The following is a 16,892-nucleotide window of genomic DNA, read 5'->3' on the forward strand; positions in this document are numbered from 1 at the left end:
GCTGAATATTCATAATATCAAGAGACCATAAAGTTATTCCATTTAAGAAAGTCTATGAGCTGAGCGCCAGTGACTTACACTTATAATTCTAGCTACTCAGAAGGCTGAGATCTGAGGATTGCAGTTCAAAGCCAGCCTAGGCAGGAAAGTCCATGAGACTCTTATCTCCAATAAACTACCAAAAAGAAAAAAGCCAGAAGCAGAGCTGTGGCTCAAGTGGTAAAACACTGGCTTGGAAAAAAAGGTTAAGGACAGCACCCAGGCCCTGAGTTCAAGCCCCAGGACCAGCAAAAAAGAAAAAAACTCTATGAACTTCTGGGTTGTATCTTTATGATCACACATTAGCACCATGATACAGTTAATAAAATTTAACTTCCAAATTTATTCAAGTTAGCATAGAATGGTTTTTCTCGATTACTGATCAGATTCAATTTAACCAATTGCTGAGCTTTTTTTTTTTTTTTCAAATCCATAGATAAAACTTCTGGATGCAACAAAAGAGCCAAGGCTGGTTTTGCAGAGTTTGTTATTTTATTGCACAGATTTCACTTGAAGAACAAAATGCACCATCCGTGTTTGGAGAATAGAAGGTGGGGGGGGAGGGTGTCTCAGAAACTGATACACCATGAGTGTTTACACCCGTACAAGCCAAATTCAACAGTACAGCTTATGTTACACATATCACTTCAACATGGCTAATGGAATGAAAAGTAAGGGGGGGGGGAAGCTTTAAAATGTGTTAATTTGAAGCATATGCAAAAAGTAAGATTGAAACAATAAAGATATCATCATACAAACCTGGGAAATCAAAAGAAAAAAAAGTATGGTGGAATGTCAGCTCAAGGTCTACTCACTTGTATTGTTATGTATTGCATAGTTAAAAGTCTGCTTGGTTCATTTCCTTCATACTGATGAACTGAGAAATTCAGGAAGACCATGGTTATGTGTTTTTTTTTTAATAAAAAAAATGATCCATCTTGAAAAAGTATGTACAGATAAATGGAAGATCACAAACTAAAAAAAAAAAAAAGAGAGCCCGGTTCTCGCCCTTCAAGATAGGGAAGTTTTCCCATGCAGAGAAAGTTCCCCAACTCCCTTCCCTCCCACGCGGGTTCCTACTTCTAGTCTTTGCTGTCTCTTGGGAGGGGAGGACCTGGGATGCACAGAAGCAAACCGCGAGGCGTCTTGGGAGGCGGCCATTGTCCTGTGTAACGGCTGGAAACGTGGTCTTTTATTTCTCTCCCCATCCACACCCGATTCAGCAAATGTTTGCAAGGTATTTAGAGAGAAACGAAATAATCGTGTGTTTTTTAATCAACAACAAAGGAATGTCCAAGAAGGGAGAGGGAGAGAAAAAAAAAAGGAAGAGGAGCAAGAATATGAGAAAACTATACTATGGACGTGACCTAAACTAGAAATTTCTTTTAAGGCAACCCAAGGGGCGGTGGGGCGGAGAGGTGCGAAGACTACAGAGCATGCCAGGCGGGGTGCCCTCTGGATCTGTGGCTTTGGTGCCTGGCCCAAGGGGAGCCCTCCCCGCCTTACCCTCCCCCCCCACACATACACACTGCAGCAAGCAAACCCAAGGCCCGGGGGGGCCCCCAATCGACAGCACCTGGGTGGAGCCGCAGCGCGCTTACACGTGGGCGCTCTTGGCGTGAGTGGGAGAGCTGGAGCCCGAAGCGTAGTAGAAACGGTTTTCACCGAAAGACTGGGCATCTCCGGAGCAGCAGACGATCACGCAGCCCCCGACCAGACACAGCACCGCGCCGATCCAGCCCGCGTACAGGGAGTAGCCGAAGCTCACGATGGTGGTCTCGCGGTGGGCGCACACGGGGAACCAGATGGTGGCCACGATGGCACAGAGAGCTGGGGAGACACGGAGAGCAGGTCCTCCACATGGGTGCGAACCCCTTCATGCGCCCCGCAGAGGCATCCACCCCCCCCCACACACACACACACACACCCGCCAAGCGCCCACTCCACCCCGAAACACTAGCCACACCGCTCTCTCTTGGCCAGGGCAACCTGCAAGTGCGAATCTATAGGATGAATTGACTCCCGCCTGGAACTCTAGCTACTCAGGAGGCTGAGACCAGAAGATCGAGGTTCAAAGCCAGCCTGGGGATGGAAAGTCCTTGAGACTCTTACCTTCAATTAACCAGTGAAGAGCTGGAAGTGGAGGTGGTGGAATGTATGAGAGGAAAAAGCCAAATGAGAATTCAAGGCCCTGAGTTCAAGCCCCATAAGCAACACAAACAAAAACAAAAATGAAGTGGAGGGAAAAAAACTGGGTCTCATTTTTTTCCCCCAACAGGTGACAAAGACAAGAGAATCCCCAATGCAAACCTAGAAATCATCATTTAGGTTCAAAACAATATATATTTATCTCTATATGTTTAGATACCATTCTAATTCTTCCACTTACCTAGTCATACTATCATTTTTTCTTTGCGTATGTATTTCCCATGTGCTGGACTGTAAGTTCTTTGAAGGCAAGGGTCCCTCCTGAAGACTCTATCTCCTCATACCAGGCACATTATACGAGCTCAATGTACACTAGCTGAATGACTAGATGACCTGAGCTATCAGAGGTGGGAAGCAAGATGATCCCCACCTCAGTGTTCCCTTTGATTTGTTTTACTTTTGTCAGCTCAAATGACAAGGACCTGAAGAAGCTGCTGCCATTTTTCTTGCTACAGCAAACATTGTTGGACATGATTGGAGGACCAGGTGAGTATCTGAGTTAGTTTTGTTCTGCTGTTCACAATCACAAAATCCCAACACACAAATGAACAGTCCTGTGAGTAAAAGAATTCATCTATCCAAAGGGATGGAAAGGGGAAACAACGAGGAGGCAACAATGCTTGATAAGAAATGTACTCGTTATCTTGCCCATGTAATTGTAACTCCTCTGTACAGTATTCTCACAATAAAAAATAAAGAAAAGAAAATTTAAAAAAAAAAGAATTCATCTATCCAAGAATTTTACAATGATATTTTTCATGATGGTAGAATTTAAGATCTTTCACCAAGGTTTAGATTCTAATTTTATAGGTTAAGATGCTATACACTGGATGGCTCCCACCGATAAACCTAGCTACTCAGGAAGGCTGAGATCTGAGAGTCACAGCTAGAAGCCAGCCCACACAGACAAAGCTGAGACACTTATCTCCAATTAAACAGCAAAAAGCCAGTCATGCACTGGTGGCTAATGGCTGTAATCCTAGCTACACAGGAGGCTGAGAGCTAAGGGTCGTGGTTCAAAGCCAGCCCAAGTAGGAAAGTCCATGAGATTGTATCTCCCTAAACTACTCAAAAAAAAATTTTTAACCAGAAGTGGAGCAAAAGAAGCTCAGGTATGGCACCCAGACCATGAGTTCAAGACCCATGATTGGTACAGAGAGAGAGAGAGAGAGAGGGCAAAAATCCAGGCGTAGAGGTGTAGCTCAAGCAGAAGAGCACCAGGCCCTGAATTCAAGATGACACATTGCATTGCCACTTTGGGTGCCTTGTCACTTCTAGCTCAGCAGGATTTTTTTCCCTAATTTTTACTCATAGTAGTTTTCTAACCTATCCTTTGTGCCCGCTGAGAAAAAATAATACATTTTTTCTTTAACACAAGCTCTCAAATAGAATAGCCCATACATTTGTTCTTAAACTGAAGGGAAGATTGATGTCTTACAGGCTTTGAAATACCTTAAACTATCTCACTGAGTTTTTTGTTAACAACAGACTGAAGACCATGCCCATGCTGAGTATAAATAAACAGATGTGATTCCAATCCCAAAAATGTTCTGGATCCCAGGCCCAGACAGACATGATGGTGTACACCTGTAATCCCAGCCCTCAGGAGGCTGACGCAGGAGGACTGTAACATAGTTACACACACACACACACACACACACACACACACACACACACACACACACACCACAAAAGAGTATGAAACCCACAAGTAGGAGTGATCGGCAAGAGAAGAGATTTAAGGAACTTTTAATTGTCCAAATATAGTTTGTTAGCATCCTAAGTTCACCTCATTAATTATGATCTACACAAGGACTTTGTATTGATTAAATGAAATGCTAAATTCCCTCTCTGCTGCTCTGTGTATTAAATTTTTGAGATAGTGTCTCGCTAATTTTTGGCTGGCCTCAAACTAGCGCACTGGACCTGCCCTAAGAAGCTAAAATATTTTCAGTAAATGGTTTCCTTTCTCTTACAGATTAAACACAAGCACACCTATTTCTGTAACATTGTTATAGGAGATACCATGGGAGGAGAGATTTTCTTTCCATGAAAAAAAAAAGACCAACATTTAGAGTGCCTTTCCTCCTTCCCCCAACACCCATTCCTGTTCAAGCCCAGAGCTGCCAAAACTTCATAGACAGGGTGAATTCTTTTTTTCTCTCCTCTTTTAGCCATGAATTCCAAATCAGGCACTCCTGAAGCATTTCTTGACTACTGTGTCAATCTTGCGATGAGGCACTGATAATAGCATTTTTCTCTGTAAAGACAGGACCAGAAATCCTTTCCTAAAGTGTTAGAGCCAGAGAGAACTCAGAATCCACAACTACCATAGATTCACACAGCAACACACAATCCAGCACCCACACCAGACCCCCCAAAGTGGGCATTTGATCTGCTGAGGGCAAGAACTTCCAAACACCAACTGTTTAGAGAAAAAGAGCGGGGAGTGACAAGCTAAATTACATAGGAAAAAGGTTTCATTCCCAAACAACTGATTACATACAGTCCATCCAATCAATCTCCATAAACAATTAACTTATTTCAAAACAGCTTATGGTTCAAATTAAGTTTTATGTTGTTTTGATTACTTTGTGTTAACTCCTACAATGCCATCACAAAAGATTTCCCCACATCTTACAAAACAACTTTCAGCCTTAGTTTAGATTTTATAGAGTAAGACCAAAATGCTGCCTCTCAATTCACTTAATTCTTTCCCACTTCCTAAGCAAAGTAATAAAATAAGATTACCTTCAGGTAAGAAAAGAATCAGACTTAAGATTCCAAAAGTAACCAACAGTTGGTTTTACATGTTTCAGAGATTTTGCTAGGTTTTATTGTAATATAACTCATTAGAAAAAGCCAAGCGCAGGTGGCTCATACCCTTAATGCCAGCTACTAATACAGAAGGCCTAGGTCTCAGGATTGAGGTTCAAAGCCAGCCCAGGAAGGAGAGTCCCTAGAGTCTTATCTCCAATTAACCACAATAAAGCTGGAAGTAGAGCTGTGATTCATGTGATAGAGAACTAGCTTTGAACAAAAATGAGTTCAAGGGCAGTACCCAGGACCCACACAGAAGGAGAGAAGGGGAAGGAAAGAGAGGGGAAGAGAAAAAAGGAAAGGAAAGGAGAGGAGAGAAGAGGGGAGGGAAGGAGAGGGAGGAGACCCAGGAAAAATGTTTGGCAAGACCAGGAGAAGGAGAATAATAGTATGAATCTGAGCAATACATTATACATATATATGCATACATTTTATGCTTATATGGATATAGGGACATGTTAAAATGTAACCTTAAGCCCATATACATGAGGCAAAGCAGGACAGTGTATTAGAAACATTCACTGTTTTGCTGTTTGGACTCCATGAATGAGAAGAAAAAGAGGAATGGGTGATTAAATGGATGGACAGATGAAAGATGGATGGGATGGGATGGATGGATAGATAAATGGACAGATGGGTGGATAGATAGATGAACGGACAGATGGATGGATGGATGGATGGATGGATGGATGGATGGATGAATGAATGAATGAATGAATGAATGGACAGATGGGTAGATAGATGAATGGACAGATGGATGATGGATGGATGGATGGATGAATGGATGGATGGATGGATAGATGAGTGGGTAGATGGATATATAAATGGACAGATGGATGGATGGATGGATGGATGGATGGATGGATGGATGGATGGATGGATAGATGGATGGATGGATGGATGGATGGATGAGTGGGTAGATGGGTGGATGGATGGACAAGTGAGAGGTATTCTTATTTCAGTTGTACTTTCCCCTTTCTACATAGCCCAGCTAACTTCCAAAATTGTAAACTTTAATGTGACTTCAACACAGATAAGAGCCACTGGCTCATGAATTACCTCATTAAAAACTTCCTTCTTAATGCATGCAAAACAAAGTAAATGAATACCAGTAGGCCCTTTATTTCCTAGTGGATAAATGAACTCTGGTGGAATTCCTGTGGCTCTCAGCAATGAACCACATCAAAACCACTCAGAGAGGACAGGCCACCACACAACATGAAAGGAAAGTAGAGGCTTGCTGGAAACAGTAACCTTCAGTTGAACTTGAGATGAGAATTGTTTAAAAACTTTAAAAAAAGAGAATTTGCTCAATTTTAGCACTGGCTTAAAGGGAGAAAGGGATATGTGTTGACCAGCAACAAATGCAAGTCAAGTCACTGCTTTATTAAACCACGTAAAATAGTAATAAAACTAGTACTAATTTTTGACATTCTTAATAGAAAGCTGGGTAGACATACTTCTATTTGTGGACAAAAGAAAAAGAAAGTATGGAACAGTTCTGTTATCTATGAACTACAAAGAAAGAGTTTTCCTAAAAAAAAAAATCAGTTACCTATAAGGTCAAGAACACTGAAAAGTGGAAGGGAAATTTTCATGCTTTCTCATTTTATGTTATTAGAATTTATTTTTCAATTAAGTCTCTAGAAACAAGACCGGAATTTTACCACTCAGACTTTTCAGATTCCTTTTTTTTTTAGTTAATTTGTTGCTCTCTTCTCCTTTGAAACTAGAAAAGTTTTAGCTTTTCTTTTTCTCATTTGTCATTTTCTAAAATGTTGACATAAGAAAACACAGCTGTCAGAGGTGATACTGCACTTACACAAGCAAGTGCTAGGGAGATCTGGTATTTACACTCATCATCAAACCAGTGGAATATTTGGATCTCTCTTTTTCCTGGCCTAGTTCCAATATTTTCCCATTATTTTTTATTCCATGTATCATTATCTTTTTTCCTAGAGTCTCTGTCTCTCTGTCTCTGTGCCTTTGTGTGTGTGTGTGTGTGTGTGTGTGTGTCTGTGTGTGTGTGTGTTTGTATGTGTGCTGGTCCAGGGGCTTGAACTTAGGGCCTCACTCTCTGGCTTGGCTCTTCCACTCAGATCTCAGCCTTTTGAGTAGTAAGGATTAAAGGCAAAAGCCACCAGTACCCAGCACTCTGTGTTTGTCATACATCCAGAATCAGATTTTCTACAGGGAGAAGGAATCCTTGAATTTACAAAGAATGCTGAGATCTTTCATTTAGAACATTATGGAGACTAGTTAGAAACATCTCAATCCAAACTCATCCACTTTAGACACATACTCCCTCAACTAATTCATTTCTCTCTGGGTGGTAGAAACTATGTGGCATATGAGATCTGAGGATCACAGTTCGAAGCTAGCCCAGGCTGGCTTATCTCTTGTCTCCAATTAACCACCAAAAAAAATGCTGGAAGTAGAGCTGTGGCTCCAGTGGTTGAGAGCTAGGGTTGAGCTAAAAGGCTAAGGGAAATTGCCTAGGCCCCAAGTTCAAGACCCAGTACTGGCAAAAAATTATACAGAGAGACATAGATAGACATCGATAAATATAGATATATCTATAAAGATATGAATTTGTATCATATCTGCCCATTCCCTCGAATGGACTACAATTCACTATTGCTCTGAACGATCCATGTTAAAAATAATTTTTTACTGCAAATAAAGTATTACTGAGGCCAGATACTTAAAAGAAAAAAAAGATGTAAGAGATCCAGTTAGAAGCAATTCTATCCTTTCTAGTCCCATCTTGTTTCGTAAAAAACATCCACATAAAGTCCCTTCTAACTGGTTGCCAGGTAAGAATCATTCACTCTGAGTGAGAACTTAGATTCAGCCTTATAATAGCTTTTCATGATAAAGACAAGCAAATGTTTCCAACTATTGAGTCCCACATCCTAGTTTCTACAGAATAACCAAGAAAATATTTCTATCAGGACAGGACCTGAACTAATGCTTCCAGAAACAGGTTCTTTTCTCTCCTCACCAGTTCTGCGTGTGGAGAAGGCCCAGCAAAACTTAGATGTGATTGGGAGAATACCCAGATATCTTCTGGGTCAGCACTAGATCTTCTAGAAGTCAACAGTAACAACAACAACAACAATAATAATAATAATAGGAGCAACCACTTACGGGGCACTTCCTATGTCCCAATTAAATTATTTCCATGCATCGTTTCCCTGTTCTTACCAATCTGAGAAGGAGGCATTATTGTTCTCATTGTATAGAAAAGCTGAGCCGTGAAGTAAATGTCCCGATGCACACAGCTAAAAAGCAGTAGATTCCTGAGTCAGTACACTAGGGTCTGAGTCCCACGAACAAGCTAGAACAGGCAGGGCATGCGTACCTCCCACCTTGTCAGGGACTCCTGAGAAGCCACATACAGAGCCGATTCGCTTCAGATCTCCCCCCAGATCTGAGGCACCTGCTGTTGCTTGATCTACTCATCTGGCTTAAGAAGCCACTGCTTCAGGCCTCCTGTTCCCTCATCACAGCAGGAATTCTCACACCATCACACCCACGCTGTTAAGATGGAGCTTGCACAAAAAAAAAAAAATAGGTACAGATATTCAGGATGAGGGGGAACTGGCTTCGACTGCATTTCCAGCTACCATCTCAAGAACATGGATGACACAGCTAAGGACCTCATTCCCAGGTCCGCTACTCCAGGGTGAATCCTTTTCCTTTGGTCAGCTTGAACACCATCAGGTGACCCCAGCACCCAGTACGGGCCCAGCACCAGCTTCTCTCAGGCAAAGCGACACAAAGGGAGCCTTCACTCTGATTCCTCCACCCACCACCAAGAGAGAGAAAACAAGGCGCTGGGCTCTGGGGTGGAACGAGTTGGAGGACATCAGCAGGTGCCACACTTGAGACAATGAGCTTTACATTTCCAGACAAAACAATATCCAGCCCAGAGACCAGCGGTGACCCATGCAGAAATCAGAGATCCAAGAGGCAGAGAAAACGGCAGATGAAACTGTGAGCAGCTGGGAAGAGGGGAGAGCAGATCACTCAAGGATACATTCCCGGTCAGTTCACTGGACACAGCAAACAGGGAGTAAGAGATACACACCCACTCCCTGGCCCAATGGCACATAATTCTTCTTTGAGACCAACTTTAAAAGTTAAACTAAAAGTCAGGCACCAATGGCTCATGCCTGCAATCCAGGTTAGTCAAGAGGCTGAGATCCGAATGATCGTCATTTGAAGTCAGCTTGGTTATCTCCAATTAACTAGCAAAAACTTGGAAGTAGAGACGTGACTCAAGTGGTAAAGTGCCAGCCTGGAACAAAAGAGTTGAGGGACAGCACCCAGGCTGTGAGTTCAAGCTCCAGCACCAATACAAAGAGAAAAAAAAAAAGATAAACTAAGTTAGGAAATTTCAAAACACTGAGAACTTCCCCTAATCCTCAAATAACCAGACAATTTGGTTGTTTTTAGGAATTAAAAAAAATTGTCTCTCTATACCTTGCTTTTATCCCTCTATCTTCTGTGGGGCTTCTGCTTGTTTGTATAGGTTTTCTCTCCACTGTGGACCTTCATAATGCTCAAGTGAAAAGCCAGAATTTCTAAAGGTAAACACGTAAGATTACAGACCCATCCTTCAGCTCTGTGTCTACCCTCCACAGAGCCTTGCAGCAAGAATGCAGAACACAAAGGACTTCTTCCTAGTTACACAGCCCAGTCCACCCGGCTTACCTGGGCAGCTTTGCCTTCCTGTTGAAAAGGGAATTGGACTCAGAGACATGGCCGCAAGAAATCAATATGAAAAGGAGTGCATGCAAGTTAGACAAAGCTGGAGGGTGATGAGTGTTCTGCTGTTCTGTGCGGCACACACAGATTTGATGTGTGTGTATGTGTATGTGTGTGTGTGTGTATGTATGCACATGCACACACGTGCACAGGCACTCATGCCTATACTGGGGCTTGAACTCAGGGACTCGCTCAAGTTCTCATAGCCTGTTTGCTCACAGTTGGTGCTCTACTGACTTGCACCATAACTCCAGTTCAGCATTTTTTTTTTTTTGGTAGTTAATTATAGATGAAATCCTGTAGACATTCCTATCCCAGGCTGGCTTTGAACCTTGATCTTTCAGGTCTCAGCCTCTTGTGTAGCTAGGGTTATAGTTAGGAGTCATGGGCACCTGGCTCACCTCACAAACACACACACACACACACATTTGAATTCTCCAAGGCTTCACCAGCCCCTGCAAACCCACCCATTTCCAACCCTGGGAAATGACACCCCCCCCCCCTCACATCCTCTCACCATACTGGTGTCACCGCCAGGTGGAAGTGACGTCAGCAAATGGCATTGTTCCCCTCATGCCACATCTGACGGGTTCATTGGGAAATGGGAATTTGGGCCCAGGAGAAAGTGACTTCATATCTAACCTATACACAGGCCATTTTCTCCAACTTGATGTACACATTGCCACACACGCTCCTGCTCTTAAAATCCATATCCTCTATCAGCTATATGGATTTGGAACATGTTAAAAGAATTTGAGTCTAAGGGTGAGGGGGGGATGGAGAGAAATGAAATCCCCAAAGACAGCAGAGCCAGAAGAACCCTTCCTAGATTATTAAATCAGTCCTCTGTGTGTAGGCCTCACAGCACACATGGAGAACACAGGCTCTGCCCTCCGACTCAACTGTCTCTCCCTCCATCCATGGCATGACCACCTTCTCAATTCTCAAAACATGTGGCTGTGTTCCTCCTGTCTTGTGTGTGTGTGTGTGTGTGTGTGTGTGTGTGTGTGTGTGTGTGCCGGTCCTGATGCTTGAACTCCGAGCCTAAACACTATTTCTGAGGTTTTTTTGCTCAAGGATAGTGCTCTATCACTTAAGCCCCAGCTCAACTACTGGTTTTTTGCTGGTTAATTGGAGGTAAGAGTTTCATGGAGTTGGGCACTGGTGGCTCACACCTGTAATCCTAGCTACTCAGGAGGCTGAGATCTGAGAATCGCAGTTTGAAGCCAACCCTGGCCAGAAAGTCTATGAGACTCTTATCTCCAATGAATCACAGAAAAGGCCAAAGTGGTACTGTGGCTCATGTGGTAGAATGCTAGCCTTGAGCAAAAAAAGAGAGCCCAGAGTTCAAGCCCCATGACTGGGGGGGGGGGGGGGGGGGGGGGAATTCTCATGGACTTGTTTCCTTTTTCCAGCTCTGTCTGGCGTCACACCGTGAATTTTCAGATCTCAGTCTCCTGGGCAGTTAAGATTACATCCATGAACCACAAGGCCTGAGAATCTTTTCTTCTTAACTTTCTACCTTCAGTGCCCCTCAAGGACATTTCTTATCCCTCTGGTGAACTTCTGGGGCACAGAAAGGAGTTACTGATTCGGGGAGTCTGTCAGCTGGTGGATTGAGCCTCCTGACTTCCTTTCATGTTTCTCTTCAACTCCATGAAGCAGCAACTGCCGCTTCTGCGAGACCTGGGGTTCATTGGGCGTTCGGGTGCCAGGAGGTCAGGCAGGAAGCTTACCCAGCAGAATGAGCAGAACGCCTGCCAGCTGGGCCCGCCTGTACTTGGCCACGCCAGGCTCGTGGCCCATTCGGATGCAGGGGAGCACCGTCAGCAGGAGCAAAATGGCCGGCAGACCCAGAACCGAGGCAGCAATCATGAGCGCGCGGCAGGCTTGCACGTAACCTGGAACGAGAGCGCAGACAGGGTTCAGCAGCCAGTGGGCGTCTTAGAGCCCCAATCCCACGACACAGGAAATCAGCCCCATTGGCTTCTCTCCCATTCCTAGATTAAGCATGTGCTAAATTGCCCAAGATCCGTAGCACTTCTGCGGATCTTGTTGTGAAGCAACTCAAGGTTAAAAGGAGGAAAGGGCCAGGGCCGCCCATGGCGCAGGCCTATAATTTTAGCTACTCAGGAGGCTCATGAGGGTCTCAGTCCAAAGCCAACCCGGGCTGGCCAAATGCCAGAAATGGAACTGTGGCTCAAGTGGCAGCCCTGAGTGGAAAATCCACATGAGAGCGCCCAGGCCTTGAGTTCAAGCACTGCTACTAGCACAAAAAAGAAAGACAGAGAGACACAGAGACAGACACACAGAGAAAAACCATCAGAGATACAATATTTCTGTAGACTAAATCTGCCAAGGTCCTAAGAGGCTCTGACAGACTTCAGTTTCTTGCTTCACTTTTAAATTTACTTATTCTCATTATGACACTCTTCCCCCTCTTAAAAAAAAGTTGCCTTTATTATTTTCTCTGTTCAGGTAGAGTTAGTGCTAATAGTGGGAGTGAGGCAGACAGAGTTGGTGACAAAGTTAAGAAACGGACCACAGTTCTGTGTCACAGGCGGGAACCTCATACCAAACCCAGCCAATCTGTCTCAGGCACCAAATCTCAATTCCAACACTGTCTCTTAGCAAGGTAGGCTGTGCAAGAGCCTGTCTTTCAACCACTGCCCATCTCCACCTCAGTGTTAATGAGACTCAAGTACCTACTGACTTGGAGGCCCCCAGGGAGGAGCCCCAAGACTGGAGGCCCCACCCCTCCCTGCAGCTTGGAGGATGGCCAGAGTGGACACAAAGGAGCCCAGCAACAGTAGCAACCCAAGGTCTGAAAATCATGGCACAGCCTGTCCACATGCTACAGGGCCAAGTCTGTGCCTGGAAGCCAAAAGATGGAGACTGAGGACTGTCCCTGCCCCATCCAAAGTGTAAGGGAGGGGAGAGAACAAGAGATTGGAGGTCCGCCAGAAAATGTACTCCTCCTGCTCAGTTTAGCCTGTGTTCTCTGAAAGCAAACCACGCTGCGCTGAATGCAGCTCCGTGTGTCTCATTTTCAGAGGAAGGAGGCAGAAAATAATTTTATGCTACAGTCAAAGGTGTGTGTGTGTGTGTGTGTGTGTGTGTGTGTGTGTGCACCAGTACTGGGGTTTAAACTCGTGGCCTAATTTCTGTCCCTTAGCTTTTTTTTCTTTTTTTTAAAGAAAACTTGGTGGAGTTACATTGAGTAAGGAAGCAGACAAGCAGACAAAAAGCAGACAAGGGCACACTAACACTGTGGGTGCTCTCAGGGGGAGACAGAGGCAGAGAGAGAGAGAGAGAGAGAGAGAGAGAGAGAGCGCACTCCCTTAGCTTTATGACTCAAGGCTAGCATGCTACCATTTCCAGCTTTTTGGTGGCTAACTGTAGATAAGAGTCTCACAGGCTTTCCTGCCCCGGCTGGCTTTAAACTGTGATCCTCAGATCTCAGCCTCCTGGGTAGCTAGGATGACAGGCGTGAGCCACCTGGGTTTTTGCCTGTATAGAAAATTCGAGCTACCATTTATGGAGCAGCTACTACCTTCAAGGAAGTCCTGGCTCCGTTTTTAAAGCGATTCTAATATTTAGAAGAAGACAGCGCCTTAGGTTAACACGCAGTCCTAGGTCATTTGGTTTTCTGCCCGGGGTCCTAGCCCGGTTTACCAAATCCACAACTCGGAAGGTGACTCCAGGCCGGGCGCGCCCAGTCTCCGTGCGTGACGATCGGGACTAGAGAGGAGGGTGGGGACCCACGGGGACCCTGAAAGGGTGCGCAGAGGCAGGACACCGCTTGTAATACGAGAGCCTAGCTCGAGAGCACGGGAATCCAACGGAAGATGAGAGGGGACAGGGTCGCGATCGCGAAGCTAGCGGGAAGGAGGAACTGGCGCCATCTGTCAGGTCTGGGGAGCATGCGCAGAGCGGCGGGCCCCCCAGCCCCGCACCTTCACCGCTGAGAGTCTCCGCGTCCTCAACGCCCGCCGGCCACGCCGCCGGCCAGCGCCCCGGCTGGGGCGGGGCGAGCGTCCGTCCGCGGGGCGGCGAGGACCCTGGCTATATTCACCCGGCCGGGGTGTGACTTCAAACCGGCGCCGGGCCGGGACGCTGGCCGCGCGGGCGGCGTCGGGGCGGCCGCGGTCGCTCCGCTCTTCCCCCACCGTTCCCCTCGGATCCGCGGGTGCAACCTTCAGGGGTCAGGGCTGTGTGCGGGGAGGATGCGGGGCCCGGGCCGTCGGGGGAGGGGGGGGACGCGGGGGAGTTGTTTGCGGTGAGTAGGGCGACGGCGATGCTCCCGGACGGAGCCCCACCGGCCAGATCCCCGCTATCACCCCCCAATTCGTGCGTCCTTCGGGGCTTAGTGGAGCTGGGGGGGGGGGTCAGACATGAGTCCCCAGGTCTCTGAACGCGCCCCTCACCGATGTTTCTAGAAGGTTTGTCTGTTGCCCCACCGCCGTCCCCACGGCTGGATTCTGAGCAGACCCCTGCGGGGGGGGGGGGTGGAGGGCAGGGGGAGGCCGCCGAGGCCCCGGAGAGGACTTACCCGGCAGGATGAGGATGTCCACCAGGGGCTTGCAGTGGTACAGGCCCGTGGCCATCACGCAGTCGGCCCACAGCCCCTTGGAGCCCAGCTCGTCCAGCTTACGGCAGGTGGGGATGGTGTAGCCGCAGGTCACCACCCAGTCGTTGGTGGCCGTGGTGACGATGACGCCGATCCAGCCCACGAAGCTCGTGACAAAGCCCACCACCTGCAGGCACGTGGCCACCATGGTGGCCGCCGCGACGTCGTGCCCCGCACGCGCGCGCGCCTCGAGCCTGGCTGGCTGCGCCCCTGCCCCGGGCTGGACGGCGCCGGCCCCGGTGCGCCCTCGACGCGCTGGCGGGCGGGCGGACGGGCGGGCGGGCGAACCTGCAAGCGGCCTGGACCCGGCTCCGACGACGGGGACGGCGGGGACGGCGGGGACAGCGGCCAAGCGCCGCAGCGCCCCCGCCCCCTCTTTAAAACCCCGGGGCCCCGGACCGTGAGCGCCAATCGGAGGCGGCCGCGGGTGGAGACGGCCAATCGCGGGGCGGGGTGTGGACGGGGCGCCCCGCCCCCTCTTTAAAATCCCGTGCCCCCCGGACAGCGAACGCCAATCGGAGGCGGCCGCGGGTGGAGATGGCCAATCGCGGGGCTGGTTGTGGGGGTGCCCCGCCCCCGCCCGGCGGGGAAGAGTGTGCAGGGCGCGGGGCGCGGGGCTGGGGGGGGGGGGGCGAATCCCGGGGTGCGACGTGGGGGCGAGGGGCGAGCCCCTCGGGACGCTGAGAGGTCTTCCCCTCCGGTCCGCGTCTCGGGGCCTCCGTTTCCCCTCCCGTGCCTTGTCTCCAGTCAGAGGGCTCCGCGGGCGCCCCGATGTCAGCCACCGCTACCTGCTACCGGAGGCTGGGCAACCAGCGCCCCGCGGTAACCGGCATGGGGAGCGGGGCTCCTCTCCAGAGGGAGCCCAGGCCTCAGGCGGCCCCGCGCGGCCGCGTGGCCCACTGCGTGCGTGCGTCTCTCAGGAACGGACGGCCAGGTTCTGAGCACCTCCACACCTCGGGAGCCCGGCGGGCTGCACACAGGTTCCCGCCCGGCCCTAGAGAGAGACACAGCACCGCCTTGTCTGAGCATTCAAGAAAGCCCTCTTTGGCCAGGGCTGGTGGCTCACTCCTGTCTGTAGTCCTGGCTGCTTGGGAGGCTGAGATCTGAGGATCCCATTTCAAGGCCAGTCCGGGTAGGGAACTCCCTGAGACTCTTATCTCCAATTAGCCACCAAAATGCCGGAAGTGGGGTTGTGGCTCAAATGGTAGAGCACTAGCCTTGGACACAAAAGCTCAGAGACAGCATCCAAGACCTGCACCCAAAAATAAGCCCTGTTTAAAGGGGTTGAGAACGTGATTCAAGTCTAGGCCCTGACAAATGGGAGGCCCTGAGGTCAAAGCCCAGTGCTGCCAAAACAGAACCAAAACCCAAAATAATTCAGTCCTCTTTATCTGCATCTTTCCATCACGTAGAAAAGACCTCTTTGAATGGTGTTTATCTTAATAATCTTTTTCTCTCCTTTGTGTGTGGGGGGGGGAGGGGAGGGGTAACTGCCCATTAGCTTTTTCCACTCAAGACTGGTGAGCTACCATTTCAACCAGATTTCCACTTCCAGTTCTTTGGTAGTTGATTGGAGATCAGAGTCTCACAAACATTCACAGGCTGGCTTGGAGACTCAATCCTCAGACCTAAGCCTTCTAAGTAACTAGGATTGCAAGCAAGGGCCTCCAGTGCCAAGCATCTTAATCTATCCCTTGATCAGTTCATCTGGGCCACTGCTTCCCGCCCCCCCCCCCACACACACACCTCAATTAATCAATTTGAAAGTGTGAAGGATTTTAGCAAGCACATAAACTTCCTGCTGTATCTTCTAAAACCTGAGAGATGGGTGGCAAATCATGAGAACTGAGTGTCCCTTCGTCATCGTTTCTGATGCTGGGGTCATTACAAGTCAACTCTTTAAGAGATTAGCCTTGAGAAGAGTATCTGTTTCCATGGAAACAGCAAAGAAACAAAATGCCCAAACAGAACCGCCTCTGTGATGGACGCCAGTGGGAGGATCGCAGTGATCACTCAGGAGCCAAGTGAATTACAGAAACAAGCCAGCCTCTACTACTTGGAAAGAGATGAAGCTAAACAATTAGGTTATTATTAGCATTATTGAATAAGAGAAGTCATTACATCGATGTGTAATGAACAAAAATGCTACTTTGGGATGTCAGAAAGATGTAACCTGTTTAAATAAATGAGCTGTAAAGAGAGAAAAGGTATATCTATTCAAAAGGAAGTCAGATGAACATAGAAGCCCAGAAAACTTGAAGCCACGGGTTAGACAGAAGCAGAGAGAATCCTTTGCTATCAGCAGCACCTGCTCTCTGCTCTTAGGCTCTGAACTCAGGTCCACAGCAAGCTGCTCTGTACAGTAAATCGCTGAAACCAACCAGTGCTAAAATCATCCACATGCCTGTCTGTGCTGTAACTC

At 47.7% G+C, this 16,892-nt stretch overlaps 1 protein-coding gene across 1 annotated transcript; it reads right to left on the reverse strand.

The window, feature by feature from the left end:
* Nucleotides 1-532: 532 nt before the first annotated feature.
* On the reverse strand, nucleotides 533-14,677 carry Cldn11 (claudin 11). Its single transcript, XM_042678830.1, has 3 exons — nucleotides 14,393-14,677; nucleotides 11,577-11,741; nucleotides 533-1,869 (listed from the first exon to the last, which is right to left on the reverse strand). The coding sequence occupies exons 1-3, from the start codon at nucleotides 14,616-14,618 to the stop codon at nucleotides 1,637-1,639; spliced, it is 624 nt and encodes a 207-aa protein (XP_042534764.1). The 5' UTR covers nucleotides 14,619-14,677; the 3' UTR covers nucleotides 533-1,636.
* Between the last annotated feature and the right edge of the window lie 2,215 nt (nucleotides 14,678-16,892).

Source organism: Dipodomys spectabilis, unplaced genomic scaffold, assembly GCF_019054845.1.
Source record: "Dipodomys spectabilis isolate Male_0828 unplaced genomic scaffold, ASM1905484v1 ptg000050l, whole genome shotgun sequence".
NCBI classification, from domain to species: domain Eukaryota; kingdom Metazoa; phylum Chordata; class Mammalia; order Rodentia; family Heteromyidae; genus Dipodomys; species Dipodomys spectabilis.

Bases quoted from the DNA above. Each gene is read 5' to 3' on its own strand.
- Cldn11 (XM_042678830.1), bottom strand. From the start codon at position 14,618: ATGGTGGCCACGTGCCTGCAGGTGGTGGGCTTTGTCACGAGCTTCGTG. The intron at 11,742-14,392 runs GTAAGTCCTCTC...CTCTCGTTCCAG, and splicing joins GGACATCCTCATCCTGCCGG to GTTACGTGCAAGCCTGCCGC. The intron at 1,870-11,576 runs GTAAGCTTCCTG...GTGTCTCCCCAG, and splicing joins CGTTCTGCTCATTCTGCTGG to CTCTCTGTGCCATCGTGGCC.